The sequence below is a fragment of the Myxine glutinosa genome, chromosome 1 (genome assembly GCF_964187855.1).
Source record: "Myxine glutinosa chromosome 1, kmMyxGlut1.1, whole genome shotgun sequence".
In the NCBI taxonomy this organism is placed as follows: Eukaryota; Metazoa; Chordata; class Myxini; order Myxiniformes; family Myxinidae; genus Myxine; species Myxine glutinosa.
Genome location: NC_136261.1, coordinates 422,793,519 through 422,810,786, shown reverse-complemented (window position 1 = coordinate 422,810,786; position 17,268 = coordinate 422,793,519). Strand labels below are relative to the sequence as shown.

The following is a 17,268-nucleotide window of genomic DNA, read 5'->3' as shown; positions in this document are numbered from 1 at the left end:
GTTCCATTTTTGGAGTTTTTTTATTGTGACCAGTATTTAGGAATTTTGTTTTCCATCTAATTCAGTTGTTTTTCTTGTCCCTTTATGGTTATGCTCAGATGGCATCTTTCCATGACAGTTTGAAAATATATTTTTCCTCAATCTTTGCTGTAGTCTATTTCATTGCCTTGTGTGATATGGGGACAACACCCTTGATGTAAAATTGTTTATCAGAAGAAGACCCTGCCTATGTTTTTCATGAAATTTGAATCCGTGATGGTTTTTACAATAAAGAGAGGCCCTCAAAGCACAAATGCACTGTCTGTGTTATTGTGAATACGTAATGGGACTTTCTGATTATTCCAAAATTCCAAAAACAGATCCTTGCAACTACAGACCAATCAGCCTGCTCCCAATAATCAGCAAAAGTCATGGAATCCATCATCACTTCTAACATTAAATCCTTCCTCTTCTCCATTGGTTTGATCTATGATCATCAAAATGGATTCAGACTAGGCCACTGTTCTCTGGACGTGCTGCTTCGGCTGTCTCAACAATGGACAGATGTTCTCAATATCAGACAGGAAATCAGAGCCGTCTCCCTTGACATATCTCGTGTCCTCGATACGGTCTGGTGCCCTGCCCTGCTCACTAAACTCTCCTCTGATGGTATCGATGGAAATCTTCACGCATGGCTCATGGATTTTCTCCTGTCATATTAAACATGGGAATTGTCGAAGATTAACCACTTCAAAATAGGTTCAAAAGTTGAATTTATTTGTAATACCGTGACAGCATCCAAATAATAATAAAACAAGAGCATGTGCATGTGACGAAACAACAGCACGTCGACGAGCGCAGCAAGAAGTAATTTATTCTGCCTCCTGCTTGTGGAACCCGATATAAATACTCTCTCCTTCAAAGACTGATGTGATTGAAGAGACAACTGCATGTCCTTGTCGGAGGTGTGAACTTGATAATGAGGAGGAAACACAGAAGGGATAATATTAAAGTCTCGGCAGCAAGAAGATTAATGTGCTTGAGAAAACATTTGAGACACTAAAGCATATTTTACTTGTGAACCATAGTAGGGAGTTCAGTTCGTTCCCACTGCAAGGAAGCAGATAAGTCGGTAAGTTATGAAATCAGATCGCCCCTTATCAGAGCGAGTTCAAGGGAACGCGTTCTTGAACACAGAGCGTGTTCTTTTTGAGACTACAAATGTGTGCAATGTTGAAACAAAATAAGTTGAACCAAATTAAAACATCCATCTACATTCTACAGTATGGTTGTATTTATCAATTATTCGCAATTTATACGAAGACTTCTCAAAATACTTCCACAGGCCCTAAATGGAATTCTCTCATCTCCTCTTCCTGACCAGGATGAAGTTTTTATTTATTCAATAATTTATTTTTGTGTACAGAGTCGAGGCTTGTGTAAGAACTAACGAAATATACATTACACACGAAAACATGCACAGACCCATAACACATACAATAAATAAAGGGAGAAGGAGAGAGAGGCAAACATACAAGCACAACAACAGTAGAGAACAGGGATGTTGGTAGATCTGTGGAAGGGAGAGGGCCGGTGGGAGGAGGGGAGGGGTACACGGTATAAGACAAATGAACACTCCAAGTAATTTCAGGAAAGAAGTTGGAGATTGAAGGTGGTGGATTTGCGATGTTCTAATGGGGTCGGGGGGGGGGGGGGTTAATCCGGCCGTCCTTGCACCCCCTGCTCTGTCTGTGCTCTGTTTCCCAAATATTCCGGCAGGATGCACAAGGTATGCCAGTGAACCTCTTCTGGTGAAACTGCCACAATCAAGACACCCTGCTCACCTTCACTCTTTCGTTCCTCTTTTTTCCACCTCTGGAACAAACTCCCACATTCTCTTCAATCCCACTCATCCCTCCAGGTCTTTAAACCAGCTTTTCACCACCATCTCTTATCTTCCCCCATCCAAAACCTTGATCTTTTCTACCCCCATTAATCCACCTTAAATCGACCACCTTCAAATTCCGATTTCTTTCCTGAATAAAATGTCCCTGTCATGTCCATCTTGTTTATCCTGTATACCCCACCCCAGCCCTTTCTTCCACAGATCTTCCGTTGTCCCTGTTTCCTGCTGTTGTTGTTCTTCCCTCGCTCTCTCCCTGTTGTCTCCCACTCCCCTTATTATATGTTCCATGTGTTAGCTCTCATATGAGCCGAGACTAAGTATCGAAAAAAGGTTTCACTGTCTCCCCTTGTGGCCATCACTGTTCTTGGTCAGTTTCTCACAATGTGGGTCTTTTGATTGCAAGTGGATGAGAACGAACATAAGGGATATTTGTTGTTCTCCCAGGAAGAATTTGAGTATGGCGACAGCCTGTACGTGTGGAAACTGGTCCCTTATCTCGATTCTGCACAGTCTGGTTCACTGCATATAGTCTTGGGGGAAATGCCAGGGGCATAGAAAAGGCCCTCTCTCTACATGGTACGTGCTACATGGCAAAGTAGAGAAAAGAAGGAACTTTCCAAAATATAGGAACCTTCTACATTCTGCAAACATAGTTTATGGAAAATGGCAAACAATAGAAAAGAAGTTACATTCAAAAAATATCCTGTGCATGCTGTACTATGCTTGTGTTCTTAGGAGGAACCAAGTAATGCTCCAGAAAAGTTCATGTAAAGGGGCGCCAATTTGATTCAAACAGCTACATGAAGAAGTAAACGTATTTTCAATGCAGTTACAGTCTCTTGGTTTCAAAGGGACCTCTTCGTGGTCCATTTTTCTGTAAAAAATTGAAATGCCAAACATAATATTGTTTTTATATGATATTGCAGAATTCCGTGTACATATACAATTCATCCATCATCTCTACTTATCATCAGTGTTCATCATGCACATATCACGTTTGTTCAATATGTCTGCAATGTCAACACTTGCAAGTTTATGTAATGTGCAGTTATGGTCCAAAAGGGATTGGTAAAATAGGCTGCACTGCACATATACAATTCTTTCATCTAATCCAATTGTTGCCGATAATGTGAACACACATCGCGCTTGTCCAACGCTTGTCCCGAAGAATACATCACACCCAACATGTCTGCAATTGGCTGCTGCATAGGACCAACCAACATGGTTACTTTATTAATTTTTTAAACAAATTTGTCACACACATGCACTCCACCAATCACCCTCGAGTTACTCTCATATTCAGTAAAGGGCTCCTCCAAGCACCCACGAGTTACCCTCCTATTCAGTACCGGGCTCCTCCAAGAACCCTCGAGTTACCCTCATATTCCGTAACGGGCTCCTCCAAGCACCCTCGAGTTACCCTCCTATTCAGTAACGACTCCTCCAAGCACCCACGAGTTACCCTCCTATTCAGTAACGGCTCCACCAAGCACCCTCGAGTTACCCTCCTATTCAGTAACGGCTCCACCAAGCACCCTCGAGTTACTCTCCTATTCAGTAACGACTCCTCCATGCACCCTCGAGTTACCCTCCTATTCAGTAACGACTCCTCCAAGCATCCACCACGTGTGCAAAAGTGAGTAAATAACTGAAGACCGGGATCTCAACCACAACGCGCTTTGCTGAAACGTCACCAGTTTAGGCCTTGACCAAAATGGCGACTAACAATCCACTTCCGGACGCGATGAAAATGAGTGGTGACTGGAGCAGTAATGGGACAATTTTAGAGCTGAATTCGCGGATTATTTACTGGCCAATGAATCAATCATAATGGTGAAGGAACTGCGCTCCAACGCGAGTCGAAAGAATTGACGCGACCAAAGACGGAATTCGTCCGAGTTGCTTTATTTTATTTTATTTTATTTTTTTTTTTTTTTTTTTTTTTTTTTTTTTTTTGTATACAATATCGAGGCTCGTGAAACCATCGTATCGTATTGAAACAAAACAGCTCAGGTATTCTGACAAGCCCGTTTATCGGGCAGCAATATATATACACATTTATGTCGGGAAGTTTGCCCGGCAAAAGCTATACCGGGCATGCCCGGGTGTCAAGGGTGAGCCTTGGAAAGGCGAGTCTGGACCTGCCCGGGCGTGTTTGGCTGCGGCCTGGCAAGTCGAGGCTGGGCGTGCCCGGGCGCTCTGGACGAGCCCTGGAAAGGTGATAGCGGGCATGCCCGGACGCTCTGGGCGAGCCCTGGAAAGGCGATAGCGGGCATGCCCGGACGCTCTGGGCGAGCCCTGAAAAGGCGATAGCGGGCATGCCCGGACGCTCTGGGCGAGCCCTGGAAAGGCGAGAGCGGGCATGCCCGGGAAAGACGAGACCGGGCGTGCCCGGGAGGTTCGGGCGTGCCCGGGAACAGTGAGTCCGGGCATGCCCGGGAGAGGCGCGTCTGGCCGTGTTCTGGCCGGTGCAAGGCGATTGTGTGCATCCAGCGGTAACCGCTACACACGCCCCTCCAGAATCGACCTGCATTGGCAGGGTCAATTTAAGGGGGGTCCGGATGACCCGGCCGAAGCGACCCCTGGAGGGTCGTGGGGAGGGGTCCGACGTGGTGGTGGGTGGTCGAGCGGGGGGAACTGTGGACGGGGGGCGGCCTCGCCGCAGAGGAAGGGCCAACCGTGGTGGTCGGTCGACGTCCATGTGCGCCGGTTTGAGGCGGTCCACAGAAATCCAGTCCGGCCGGCCGCCGAAGTCGACGATGAAAGACTTGTCGCCCCGTCGCAGGACCCGGAAGGGCCCGTCGTACGGCGGCCGGAGTGGCCCCCGGTGTGCGTCATGACGCACAAAGACGTACTCCGCTGTGCGAAGCACCGGGGGGACGTAGGACTGGGGGCCACCGTGGCGGGACGTCGGCACGGGGGCAAATCGTCGGGCGGCCTCCTGGAGTTCCCAGCGCTGGCGAGCGGCGGACCAGGGACTGGTAGCGTCGGGCACGAATTCGCCCGGGACGCGGAGCGGCTGGCCATAGACAAGCTCGGCGGCGGATGCCTGGAGGTCTTCCTTGGGGGCCGTGCGAAGGCCCAAAAGGACCCACGGCAGCCGGTCGGCCCAACCGTCGTCCTGAAGGCGGGCCCTGAGTGCGGCCTTCATGGAGCGGTGAAACCGCTCACACAACCCGTTGGCTTGGGGGTGGTAGGCCGTGGTGCGGTGCAGCGTGACCCCCAATGAATGGGCGACTGCGCCCCAAAGCTCAGACGTGAACTGTGGGCCACGGTCGGACGAGATGTCCACTGGTGCGCCGAAGCGCGCGACCCAGGTGGCGATGAACGCCTGCGCCACGTCGGCGGTGGTGGTGGAGGTGAGGGGCACGGCCTCCGGCCACCTGGTGGTCCTGTCCACCATGGTGAGCAGGTGGGTGAACCCCCCGCGAGGGGGGCAGGGGACCCACCAGGTCCACGTGGACGTGGTCGAAATGCCGTTCAGGCACGGAGAAAGGTGCCAGCGGGGCCTGGGTGTGGCGGTGGACCTTGACCCGCTGGCAGGCCGTGCAGGCGTTGGCCCAGTCGCGGATGTTTCGTCGAAGGCCGTGCCAGACGAAACACACTGACACCAGCTTCTGAGAAGCTTTCCGGCCCGGGTGAGAAATGCCGTGGATGGAGGCGAAGATGCGGCGCTGCCAGGAAACGGGCACGATGTGGCGAGGCTGGCCCTGGGAGACGTGGCAGAGCAGGACGGTGCCCGCGAAGGGAATGTCGGCCAGGCAGAGGCCCGTGTCCGCCGCACGGAGTGCCTGCACCGAGACGTCGGTGGTCTGGTCGGCCGCCATGAGCGCGAAGTCCACACCGAGGTGGACCGCGTTCGCGCTGGCCCGAGAAAGACAGTCGGCCACGGCGTTGTCTTTGCCGGTGACGTGCCGGATGTCCGTGGTAAACTCCGACACGGCGGAGAGGTGGCGCTGCTGGCGGGCCGACCACAGCTCCGTGACCTTAGCCATTGCGTAGACCAACGGCTTGTGGTCGACGAAAGCCGTGAACGGGCGGCCCTCCTGGAGGTGTCGGAAATGGCGAACGGCCAGGAATAGCCCGAGCAGCTCGCGGTCGAACGTGCTGTAGTTTAACTCGTTCGGCCGGAGTTGCCGGCTGAAAAAAGCGAGTGGCTGCCAAACCCCGTCCACCCATTCCTCATGGACGGCGCCCACCGTGTAGTTGGAGGCGTCCGTAGTGAGGGCGATGGGCGTGTTGAGCACCGGGTGAGCCAGCAGCGTTGCGTCGGCGAGGGCCTGTTTGGCGCTGGCGAAGGCCGCGTCCATGGCCGCGGACCAAACAATGTCATGCTTGGCCGGCTTGCCCCTGAGGGCCTCGTAAAGGGGCCGCATGAGCTGAGCAGCGCGGGGCACGAATCGGTGATAAAAATTCACCATGCCGAGGAACTCTTGGAGGGCCTTGATGGAACGGGGACGCGGGAACGTGGTGATGGCCTCGACCTTGGTCGGCAGCGGCACGGCCCTGGTCTTGGTGATGCGGTGGCCCAAAAAGTCAACGGTCATCGCGCCGAAGTGGCATTTGACCGGGTTGACAATTAAGCCGTGCTCGCTGAGGCGACCGAACAGTGTTCGGAGGTGGAGGAGGTGCTCGGCGCGGGACGTGCTGGCGACGAGGATATCGTCCAGATAGACGAAAAGAAACGGCAGGTCGCGCAGCACGCTGTCCATCAAGCGCTGGAACGCCTGGGCCGCGATCTTGAGGCCAAACGGCATTCGCAAAAATTCGAACAGGCCGAACGGCGTGATGACGGCCGTCTTCGGGACGTCGGCCGCCCAGACAGGTACCTGGTGGTAGCCCCGTATCAGGTCAATTTTAGAAAAGATGACCCGTCCCGCCAAATGGGTGGAAAAGTCCTGAATATGCGGGATCGGGTACCTGTCGGGGGTGGTAGCGTCGTTGAGACGGCGGTAGTTGCCACACGGGCGCCATCCACCCCCCGGCTTTGGCACGATGTGCAGTGGCGAGGCCCACGCGCTATCGGAGTGCCGCACGATGCCGAGGTGCTCCAACGCATCGAACTCGGCCTTCGCCATGGCGAGCTTGGCCGGGTCGAGGCGGCGGGCCCTGGCGTAGACCGGCGGGCCCGTAGTGGGTATGTGGTGATTGATCCCGTGCCGCACCGCGACGGCCGAAAACGTCGGCCGCGTGAGGGCCGGGAATTCCGCGAGCAGGCGAGCGAACTCGTTCGCTGCCGGGAGGGTGCATGCCAGTTCGGTCGGCGCGGAGCTGCTCACCGTGCATGCCAGGGAGCTGAAGGTCTCAGCGTTGACAAGGCGACGACATTTGACGTCGACCAGCAGCCCGTGCGTGCAGAGGAAGTCGCCGCCCAGCAAAGCCATGGACGCAGGCGGTCACAAAAGTCCATTGAAAACGCTGGCTGCCGAAGCAGAGGGTGACGACGCGTGGGCCGAAAGTGCGTATGGCCGAGGCATTAGCAGCGACCAAAGAGGGGCTGCAAATGGCGTCCCGCCTGTCCTGCTCAGAGGCGGGTATGACGCTCAGTTGGGCGCCGGTGTCACACAGGAAACGCCGCCCAGACGCTTTGTCCCGAATAAACAGCAAGTTGCCCGAGTGGCCGGCGCTCATGGCTGGGAATGAACGCTGGCCCGGCCGTTTCCCGACCTGCCGAAAGTGCACGGGGGCCGGCACGTCCGAGCCTTGTGTCCGAACCTGGCGTGGTAATAACACCACGCCCGGTCAGGTGGAGGCCCCCGGCCGTCGTGTCGGAAGCGGGCGGTGCGGTGTGGCGGCCGCCAGTTGCACTGGCAGTTCGGCCTCCAAACGCGCAGGGCACTCGGGTGTCGTGGGCGTCGCCTCGGACGGCGGCGGGCTCCAGGTAACCGCGCTGATGTGCTGGCCCGCCGAGGAGATCTTATCGGCTTCCCTGGCGAGGGCGCGGGAATCCGTGATCAACGTGCCAGCCAGGGCGAGGCGTACCGGGTGAGGCATCTGGCGAAGGAACAGCTCGCGGAACAGAAAATCCGGAGAGTGCTCACCGAGCAACGAGAGCATATATTCCATGCGCTCGGACAGGCGCGTGTCGCCGAGCTCGGGCAGAGCGAGCAGGCGCCGTGCGCGTGCTGCCGGTGAGAGGGCGAAAGCGTCGAGGAGGAGTGTCTTCAGCGCGTCGTATTTGTCAGCAGCCGGCGGGTGCTCGAGGAGGCTCAAGGCGCGGGCCGCGGTGGCAGAACTGAGCGCCGCCACAACATGGTGGAAGCAGGTGTCGTCCACGGTGATGCCTCGCAGGGCGAACTGAGAGTCCGCCTGAGCGAACCAAACAGCCGCGTGAGCCTCCCAGAAGGTAGGCAGTTTAAGCGTCACTGCCGTATCCAAGTCGGTAGGTCACCAATGAAGGAACTGCGCTCCAATGCAAGTCAAAAGAATTGACGCGACCAAAGACGGAATTCGTCCGAGTTGCTTTATTGAAACAAAACAGCTCAGGTATTCTGACAAGCCCGTTTATCGGGCAGCAATATATATACACATTTATGTCGGGAAGTTTGCCCGGCAAAAGCTATACCGGGCATGCCCGGGTGTCAAGGGCGAGCCTTGGAAAGGCGAGTCTGGACCTGCCCGGGCGTGTTTGGCTGCGGCCTGGCAAGTCGAGGCTGGGCGTGCCCGGGCGCTCTGGACGAGCCCTGGAAAGGTGATAGCGGGCATGCCCGGACGCTCTGGGCGAGCCCTGGAAAGGCGATAGCGGGCATGCCCGGACGCTCTGGGCGAGCCCTGAAAAGGCGATAGCGGGCATGCCCGGGAAAGACGAGACCGGGCGTGCCCGGGAGGTTCGGGCGTGCTCGGGAACAGTGAGTCCTGGCATGCCCGGGAGAGGCGCGTCTGGCCGTGTTCTGGCCGGTGCAAGGCGATTGTGTGCATCCAGCAGGAACCGCTACAATGGTTGATTGAAAGCATGTCTGGCAGCGAATAGCTGAATTACACGTGCATACATCTATCTATAATTCCACTAATCTCTGTCTGTGTGTGTGTGTGTGTGTATGCGACCGCTGTTTCTCGACAACTACCGGTCCGATATACTTGAAACTTGCCAGGTATATTGCTGGGGACCCGATGATGTGCCTTTTCAAGGTTTCATATTAATCGGACAATTACTTACCGAGCTATGTCCAAAAAACGATTCAACCAATCAGAGGGCAGCGAGCTATCGCGTGTGCCGAACGTGGCGAACACACTCTGCCTCGGACGGCACATTTGAGAGCGTATTCATTTATTTCACGTTGGCAAACTATGTTGCCGCTATGTTGGCGTTAAACTATGTTTTAAAACTAATTAAAACCATTTCATGTAAAGAGACTGGGGGGGATTGTCACTGTACTCGCAAGCCGTTCGCCGTTCGCTTTGGCGTTGCGAATGGACCAAAACATTTCATGAACCAAACCATTTCATGTAAAGCGTTCGCCGTTCGCTTTGGCGTTGCGAATGGACCAAAACATTTCATGAACCAAACCATTTCATGTAAATAGAGGGGGGGATATAATTTTAGATATAGATATAGTACGGGCATGCCCTAGTATTCATAATTTGCAATCAAAGATTGCTTACAGAATAGAAATATATAAAATCAAAAAAATTCAAATCGTTAATTAACAAAAAGAATGTAAAACTAAAATAACAAACATGGAATATTTCAAACAGAGGAAAAATATTACAAACTATTAAGAAACCAATTAAAAATGGCAATGCGCTGGTTTGAAATATTTTTGTTCTGCATTTGTACTGTGAGTGCTTTGTGCTTTCTGAGATTAAAAGGTATAGCTCTCATAGCAGGTAACCACATTGTACGCAAATTATGGGTTTCAATAGCGAGTGCAAAGTCTTTACACAACTTATATCGTCGTTCCTCCAGGGTTTGTAATTTACTTGTTTCCAAAGGGAGATGTGTAACGTTTACACAGTAAGATGTGTAACGTTGTCCGAACATTATTTTACACGCTCATTTTTGAACCAGTTCTAAATTGTTCACCTGTGCTTTAGTTAAAGCTGCATTGAAAACAGGTACACAATACTCCAACACTGGTCTTATCGATCAAATATAAATTGTCACAAGGTTACAGTTGGGTAAATTATACGATTTAACATTACGTAAAATGTACAACTTTTTATTACATTTTGAAAGCTTTTCTCCCATATGAGCAGCCATCCCATTTCAGGTTTCCCTGTATTGCACACCAAGCACTTTGGTTGCACACTGGGTAACTGAGTGTTATTACCCTACGCTCGCGAAGCGAAAAGCGGAGTTAAACATTCAGTTGCGTAGATTTGTGTCTGCATTTCAGTAAAGTAAAGTGTGTGCCGTGTCTGCATTAAAAAAAAATCATTTTCTCGGCAACCGTTGGTCCGATTGACACTAAATTTTCAGAATATGTGCGGCTCTTGCTGTATATATATATTTTTTGAATGATAATTATAACGTCATAGGTCACGTGGTACAGACGCCATCTTGGGAAAAATCGAAAAAAGTTGCCCCCTCTATATCTCCGAAACCGTTCCATGGAAAAAATTGAAAGATGGCTCCTTGTATCAAGTATCAAGACATTGTCAAGTACTCCCCTTGGGGAATAAGATATGTTAATGATGTCATCGGTACCATAATTATGACGTCATAATTCGACAGGGACAACGCTTAGTCTGATCAGTTTGAAATGTATTGGTCATGATCTATGCAACAATGATATTCGAGAATATAAATTTATAATGTCATCGCTCACGTGGTCTGGCAGCCATATTGGATCAAAGAAAAAAAATGTTCAAAAATAGAAGAGGTGGCTCACACCAAGTTGACTGCGCAGGATAAGTATTCCATGAATACCATCTAGTTCATAAAGTGTTAGGTGTTGCACTCGCTGCTTTGTGAAGGAAACTGTCACCGTGTAACATTTTAACACATTCAGTTTCATGTTATCAGATGTCCAATTCTGAAAAGAGAGTACGGATCGCTGCATCTGTGACTGTTGAGTCTCTTTACAACTTTCAACAAGGGTAAGATCATCCACATGTTTAAAATACGGGATGGGACTTTTCCCACATGCATCATGGATCATGACCAAAAACTAAATATGACCGAACTTTGTACCCTGTGCTACTCCAGTAGGACTATTTTTCATATCGGATGTTGTTCCCTTATATTTCACGCACTGCTGACGGAATTCCAAAATGCTAATAAACCAGGAGATAATACATGGACGTACTCCAAGGTGAATCAATTTACAAACCAGAACATTATGATCAATTCGATCGAAGCTTTTGAAAAATCTGTAAGAACTTCGGTGGATATTGATTTTGGATTATCATCATTTTCATATAGCTGATGAAGCATTCCTATTGGATAATGACAAGTTGATAGCTTTCTCTGATTACCGTACTGATTTGGATCAATTTTTTTTTCAATGTCCTCGAGGAGCCATTTTGCAATAAATGATTCTGCAACTTTTGCGAAGTATCTCGTCGGTGCTATTGGTCTCAGTTCCTGCAAAGTCAGTGCTGGTGACTTTGGAATGGCGTCACTTCTGCGTACTCCCAACAATCCGGAAGTTTTTCTTGTTCAAATGATGCATTGAAACATCAGTCGAGGGAAAACTTAATTCATAAGCAAATTCACGGATTACTCCCACAGGTAGATCTCCAGAAATGCTTGCTTTTGTAATTCAAGTTTACATAATGGATTATACACCTGTTGGGGTTGGACACTCGGAGACATTAACAGGGAGGGGAGGTATGCAGGTAGTTTTGTTCGAACAATTCTGGGTAAATAATCTGCTCAAGCAATAAAATGTTCGTTGATTGTGTTACCTGTGTTTTTGTATTGTTGTGGATCATCAGAATAAATACCTGCTATCGATATAGATGCTGGGGCCTGTGGACCTTGAATAAATGTTTAAATCTGTATATACAAACCTGCAGGGTTATCAGATTTTCGTTTGTGTATCCTGGTATCATGATAACCTTTCTTACCTTGAGAAATAGATCTGATGGTATTATTTATTAGGTAGTACCAAAGAGCTGTGTTACCTTGATACCATGAATACTGTCTTTGTTTTATGATGGACTTAACTTGGGAAGTTATCCATGGTTTATCAGTATTATGAAAACGGATAACTTGTGTTGGTAAATGCTGATCAAGTTGTTCTTTGACTATTTCACATAAAATATCACATTTTGTACCTGGATCGATTGATTTAAATACCTACTCCCACGTGAATTGCGTTATCCATCTACCAAAACTTCCCAAACCACTGTCTTTCAGGTGACCTATTGTATTTTTCTTACCACATTACACTGCGGGGCCCAGTCTAAGGTATCCAAAGAACACGATTGTGATCACTCATTCCCATGGGGGTAGAATCTGGATATTAGAATACAAATGGGGGTAATTTGGGACAATTTTATCCAGGATATTAATCCCTCTCGGAGGTTGTGCAGCTACTTGTTTAAAACGGTCGTTTACAAGAAGAAGTGTAAAGTCCAGATCATTGAAATCCCGACTATGGAAACTCCAGCTTCTGGATATTGTATCAGTAACAAATCAATTGTTGAAATGAAATAATTTACACAGTCATCAGTGTTATGTTACCACCCGTAGGAGGGTAATACAACACACATATAATAAGACAAGGTACTTCACAAGGTAACCTTGGTGGTCGCATGATAACGCATAACGTTTCGATGTTAATGTTACCAGGTGTATTTACCGGCAAAACACGTGGTTTCAAGTGGTGTCTTGCATACAGTGATACCTACAACAGGTAATAGTGCTACACCTGCACCAGGTCTTCTAATCCGAGGTTCAGAATTTTTTTTTTAAAAACAATGGAGAGTAAACAGTTCTGCATGTGTATTTTCCTTAGGCCAAGTTTGTGTGAGAGGTAATATATCCACCTTAAGGTTCTGACCTACAAGGACACTTCATCAAATTTGTTATTGATGGATCTTATATTTCAGAGTAGCAAAGTCGGAATGTTAGAAGAGCGTTCGTTGTATTTGATGCTTTTCTTTTACACTCACAACTTTCAAATGTCTAAAAGTCCTGAGATCGTCGGTGTCCTGGTCTTATGATCACCTGTATCTGCTTGTTTAAATGAGTCATGGCAGAGGTAACCATAATGGGGACAAAACCCTCAAACTCAGGGGTACTAAAGACGTTCAATGAAGAACAACAAGCCAAGTCGACGCTCTGTGTCCGCAGGCCCCGATCGATGTTCTGTGTCCGTAGGCCCGGATCGATGCTCTGTGTCCATAGGGCCGGATCGATGCTCCGTGTCCGCAGAGCCGGATCGATGCTCCGTGTCCGCAGAGCCGGATCGATGCTCCGTGTCCGTAGGCCCGGATCGATGCTCCGTGTCCGCAGAGCCGGATCGATGCTCCGTGTCCGCAGACCCAGATCGATGCTCCGTGTGCGCAGGCCCGGATCGATGCTCCGTGTCCGCAGACCCAGATCGATGCTCCGTGTCTGCAGGCCCGGATCGATGCTCTGTGTCAGCAGGCCCAGTTCGATGCTCTGTATCCGCAGGCCCGGATCGATGCTCTGTGTCTGCAGGCCCGGACCAGAGATCACAATGATGAGACGAAACAGAACAAAAGACCAAGAAGCGAAATGAGACAAAACTGATGCTAAGTTCCTGAGTTGGTCTCGTCCGCCACGTGCAGGCGCCGCCATTACCATTACCCTTGTGACTGAGGGAGACGAATGGCAGTGGTAACCTGTCTTAATGAGAAGGTAGACGAAGTACAAGCGCCAACCCTGAGAAGGTGATGGGCAGCGAATGACGTCATGTGCATAAGCAAAACTTGAATCTCACAGCCGAGGAGGCGAAAAACGTTACGTATTTACTAATTGAAGTGGAGACAAACTTCAATCCGGGGAGAAATGTGATTTTGTAACGGTACATGTTCGGCAGGTGTCAGGAAGAAGAAGAAGAATCAATTGATCATCTTGTTTTGCATCGAAGAAAGAAAGCAGCATCTTGTGAATATGGATTATTATTGAAAGAAGAGCTGAAGAGAGACAAAATCGTTCTCGTCGTTGCTAATGAGAGTACACGGCGTCATCTCCTGAGGTAACGTGATTTACCTGTAAACGCGGCCATTGAGACGTGTCGGGTGGAGGAGCTCACGGCCAGGTAGATGAGAACAATGGAGCAGGAAAGGTCGTTGATCAACAGTGTTAATGTCACAGTGAGATATGTCACAGTCACAATGAGACTCCCTCCCGCTGCCTGCTTACCATCATTGCGGGACGTGCTGTGACCGAGGAGAGCTGGATGGGGCCGTTCCTGGACGACCAAGTGAACATCATCCTGCCTTCATTTTCCCCTCTGTGCGTGCGATCGGGCCCGTGTCTGGGACATAGTATAAGACTGCTTAAGTTCTGCTCTGTGTCTGCTTACTACCGACTTGTACAGATAAGTGTAAATAATAATTAAATGGTGTTCTTTCTTCCATTCGATCGTCCTTGTGTTTTCCACCATTGACTAAGTGTGGTACGAATAGAACCGCTCGAATCAGGTTCCAATACTAACGGTAACTGCATGGACCACGTGGTACGCAATCCACTCGGCGTACCCAAATTACACGTGGCTCATGCGAGGCTTGCTTCCCCACTTCCGCGGCGGCGCAGGGATTTAGGTACTTGCAAGAATTGTCCCGAAACCCTACCTTGTGTTTGCCCGGGAGGGGCGTTTCAAGTCTCTTGGTTAAGCCAGCCCAGAAAGAACAAGGGGCTTAATCTCCCCTTGGTAAGGGTAGGAAGGGCGGCGGAAACGTTAACAGAATGTTTTAAGAGCATGAGAAGGTCCACAGTAGGGGAGGTCTTTTTGAGGCCAGTCCGTGGCCTGCCTTTTTTATAATAAAAAAGAGAAAAAAATCAAACATTTAAACAGTCTTGGACGTGAACCTTGACCCCACGGCCAAGGCATACCGTCGATCAAGACTGTCCCATTAGCATACACATGCACCTCAACCCCAAGGCTGAAGCACATGGTCATTCAAAACACATGCATCCTGACCCCGAAGGGCCAGAATGCATGGTCATACAATTGGACCCCTCCTCCATCGGAGTGAGTCCACCACTCTACCAGGGCAGGTACACAGGGTGTAAAACACTGAACCTGATGAGGAAGACGATAACAGCGGCAATTTAATTTTCCACAAACGAGAGCATCGGTGCTGTGAGGTCGAGAGGGGAAAATGGTTTGTCACGTGACAACTGCATAATAAGGTCACGTGACAACTGCATCATAAGGTCAAGTGACAACTACATAATAAGTTACAGCAATGGCAGCTCGATTCGGGGGCAACATGTGACGTCATGAGCCGCAAAGACAAGATGACTCCAGTACCTGATGTACCTGATGAAGTCCGCCGTGAAGACACATCTAGACAGACATGAGGCAGATGGTCACATTGTCCCTGTGTCCGAACCGACAGACTGTGTAAGTCACATGTTCATCGTGAAAAAGCCTGAGAATCTGAGCATTTCCATCGATCCAAAGTTTTTGAACCAATCACGATGAAGATCTCACGACATCATGCCAACACTCGAAGGTGTTTTGTACAATCTACCAAAGGCACGGCTATTCACACGTGTAGATGCGCGTGACACCTTTTGCAATGTAAGCTGGATGAGGAGAGCAGTTAAAGGACGACATTCGGGACCCACTGGGGCAGAAAATGGTGGCTCAAACAACCTTGTGGGGTCTCCGTAGCACCAGAGATGTACCAACTCAAGCAGCATGAGCTATTGGTGGACTTGGTGGAGTAGAGCCTGCTGTATCGATGACATCGATGTCATTCGATGACAGCCCCATTGTTGTCTCTGGAGACACAGATGTTGAGGCAGACAACGACCATGACGCAAAGTTACTGGTGTTCATTTACCGCTGCAGGTAGATTAAACTAAGACTTGGTCTGGAGAAGCTGCAGTTCAAAGTGACAAAGGTCCGTTTCCATGGACACATACTGTCTTCAAATGGCCTGAAAGCTGATCCTGAAAAGGTGAGGGACATCCTGGAAATGTCACACCCAACAGATGTGAAGTACCAAAACACGATGCTGAGATGCAGGAAATAACGAGATTGGTCACCTCTGTGCCTGTATGAAGGTACTATGACGTCTCAAAGCCAGTCCCCATACAAAGTGACAAGCCAAAATGGACTTGGGGTCTGTCTCGTGCAAGAGGGACAACCAGTTGCATTTGCATCAAGGGCACCAACACTGATGGTGCAAAACTATACACAGATCGAAAAAGAATGTCTGATCATAGTGTTTGCCTGTCAACGCTTCCACCACTACCTGTTGGAAGTGATCAGGGCAGAGACTGATCACAAGCTGCTCATTGCCATTTTCAGCATGCCCCTCCGAAGCGCACCTGAGCTCCAGACCATGCTTCTCACATTCCAGAACGACAGCCTCGGGGTTGTGTACAAGCCTGAGCCTAAAATGTACATCAGGGACACGTTCATCAGGGCAACAGCAGCGTTTACCCAGGTACAAACTGCCGTCCTGGTGTTTCACAGGCAGGTGATTCATCAAGGTGTTCATCTTCGTCCCTCCGATGGACGTAAAGACGGACGTCCTGTGTACTGGCATTAGTTGGTGAACGTTAAAGATCCCACTGTGTCCTTCACGAAGAGCAGGTAACCCACCTGGAGTGTCATGGGTAGGTCTCGCCCTGAGGGCACCACCTGTTTGTTCACGGTTTTGTCTCCTGCCAGGTAACAGGTAAGTATGATTTGTTCATCACAGGACATGATGCGACACCTTCTCAGGATTACTTACTCGCGTGATGACGCCACATTTAACTATGTGACGTCACCATGCCTATTGTTGAATCGTCATTTTATCTCTCGATTGTTACGTCATCACAAGAATCTCTTTCATGTGATTTGTTCGCAGAGGTGCCATAAAACTCCCACCAGGTGTACATCCTGACGTGTACAGAGAATTCTCCTCCGGTAAGTTTGTTGTAAAGCGGACAGTTTTGTTTAATTTCTTTTTTTAATTTATTTAAGCGAACAGTTTGTGAACTTGTCGAGCAGTTTGTTATCTTGTCGAACCGTAAGTTATCATTCCAATACAAGTTTAATGAGTCACTGGTATGAATGTCCAATGGTGTCCATTTCATATATTTTCAGGTAACCTCCTGAGGAGGTGACATGATGGATGATGTTCGCACGAGGAAACGACCTTCTACTGATTATAGTCGTTGCATCACATGTCAGAAGTTACCCCTGAGACGTTACAAAAAGTTACCCTTAAATGGATCCCAGCACTCTCCTGTGCAGTGGAGAACAGAACTGATGATGCAACATTTAGTGTGAGAGAAGAAT

General features: G+C 49.4%; 1 protein-coding gene across 1 annotated transcript in view; it reads right to left on the bottom strand.

Annotated features, from left to right (window-relative positions):
• Positions 1 to 736: 736 nt before the first annotated feature.
• LOC144889630 (E3 ubiquitin-protein ligase Midline-1-like) overlaps positions 737 to 17,268 on the bottom strand; it is a 353,901-nt gene continuing 337,369 nt past the window's right edge. Inside the window, exon 4 of the mRNA XM_078770616.1 lies at positions 737 to 2,759. Within this exon, the coding sequence (XP_078626742.1) occupies positions 2,715 to 2,759 (45 nt within the window). The 3' untranslated portion in view covers positions 737 to 2,714. The remainder of the gene's footprint in view (positions 2,760 to 17,268) is intronic.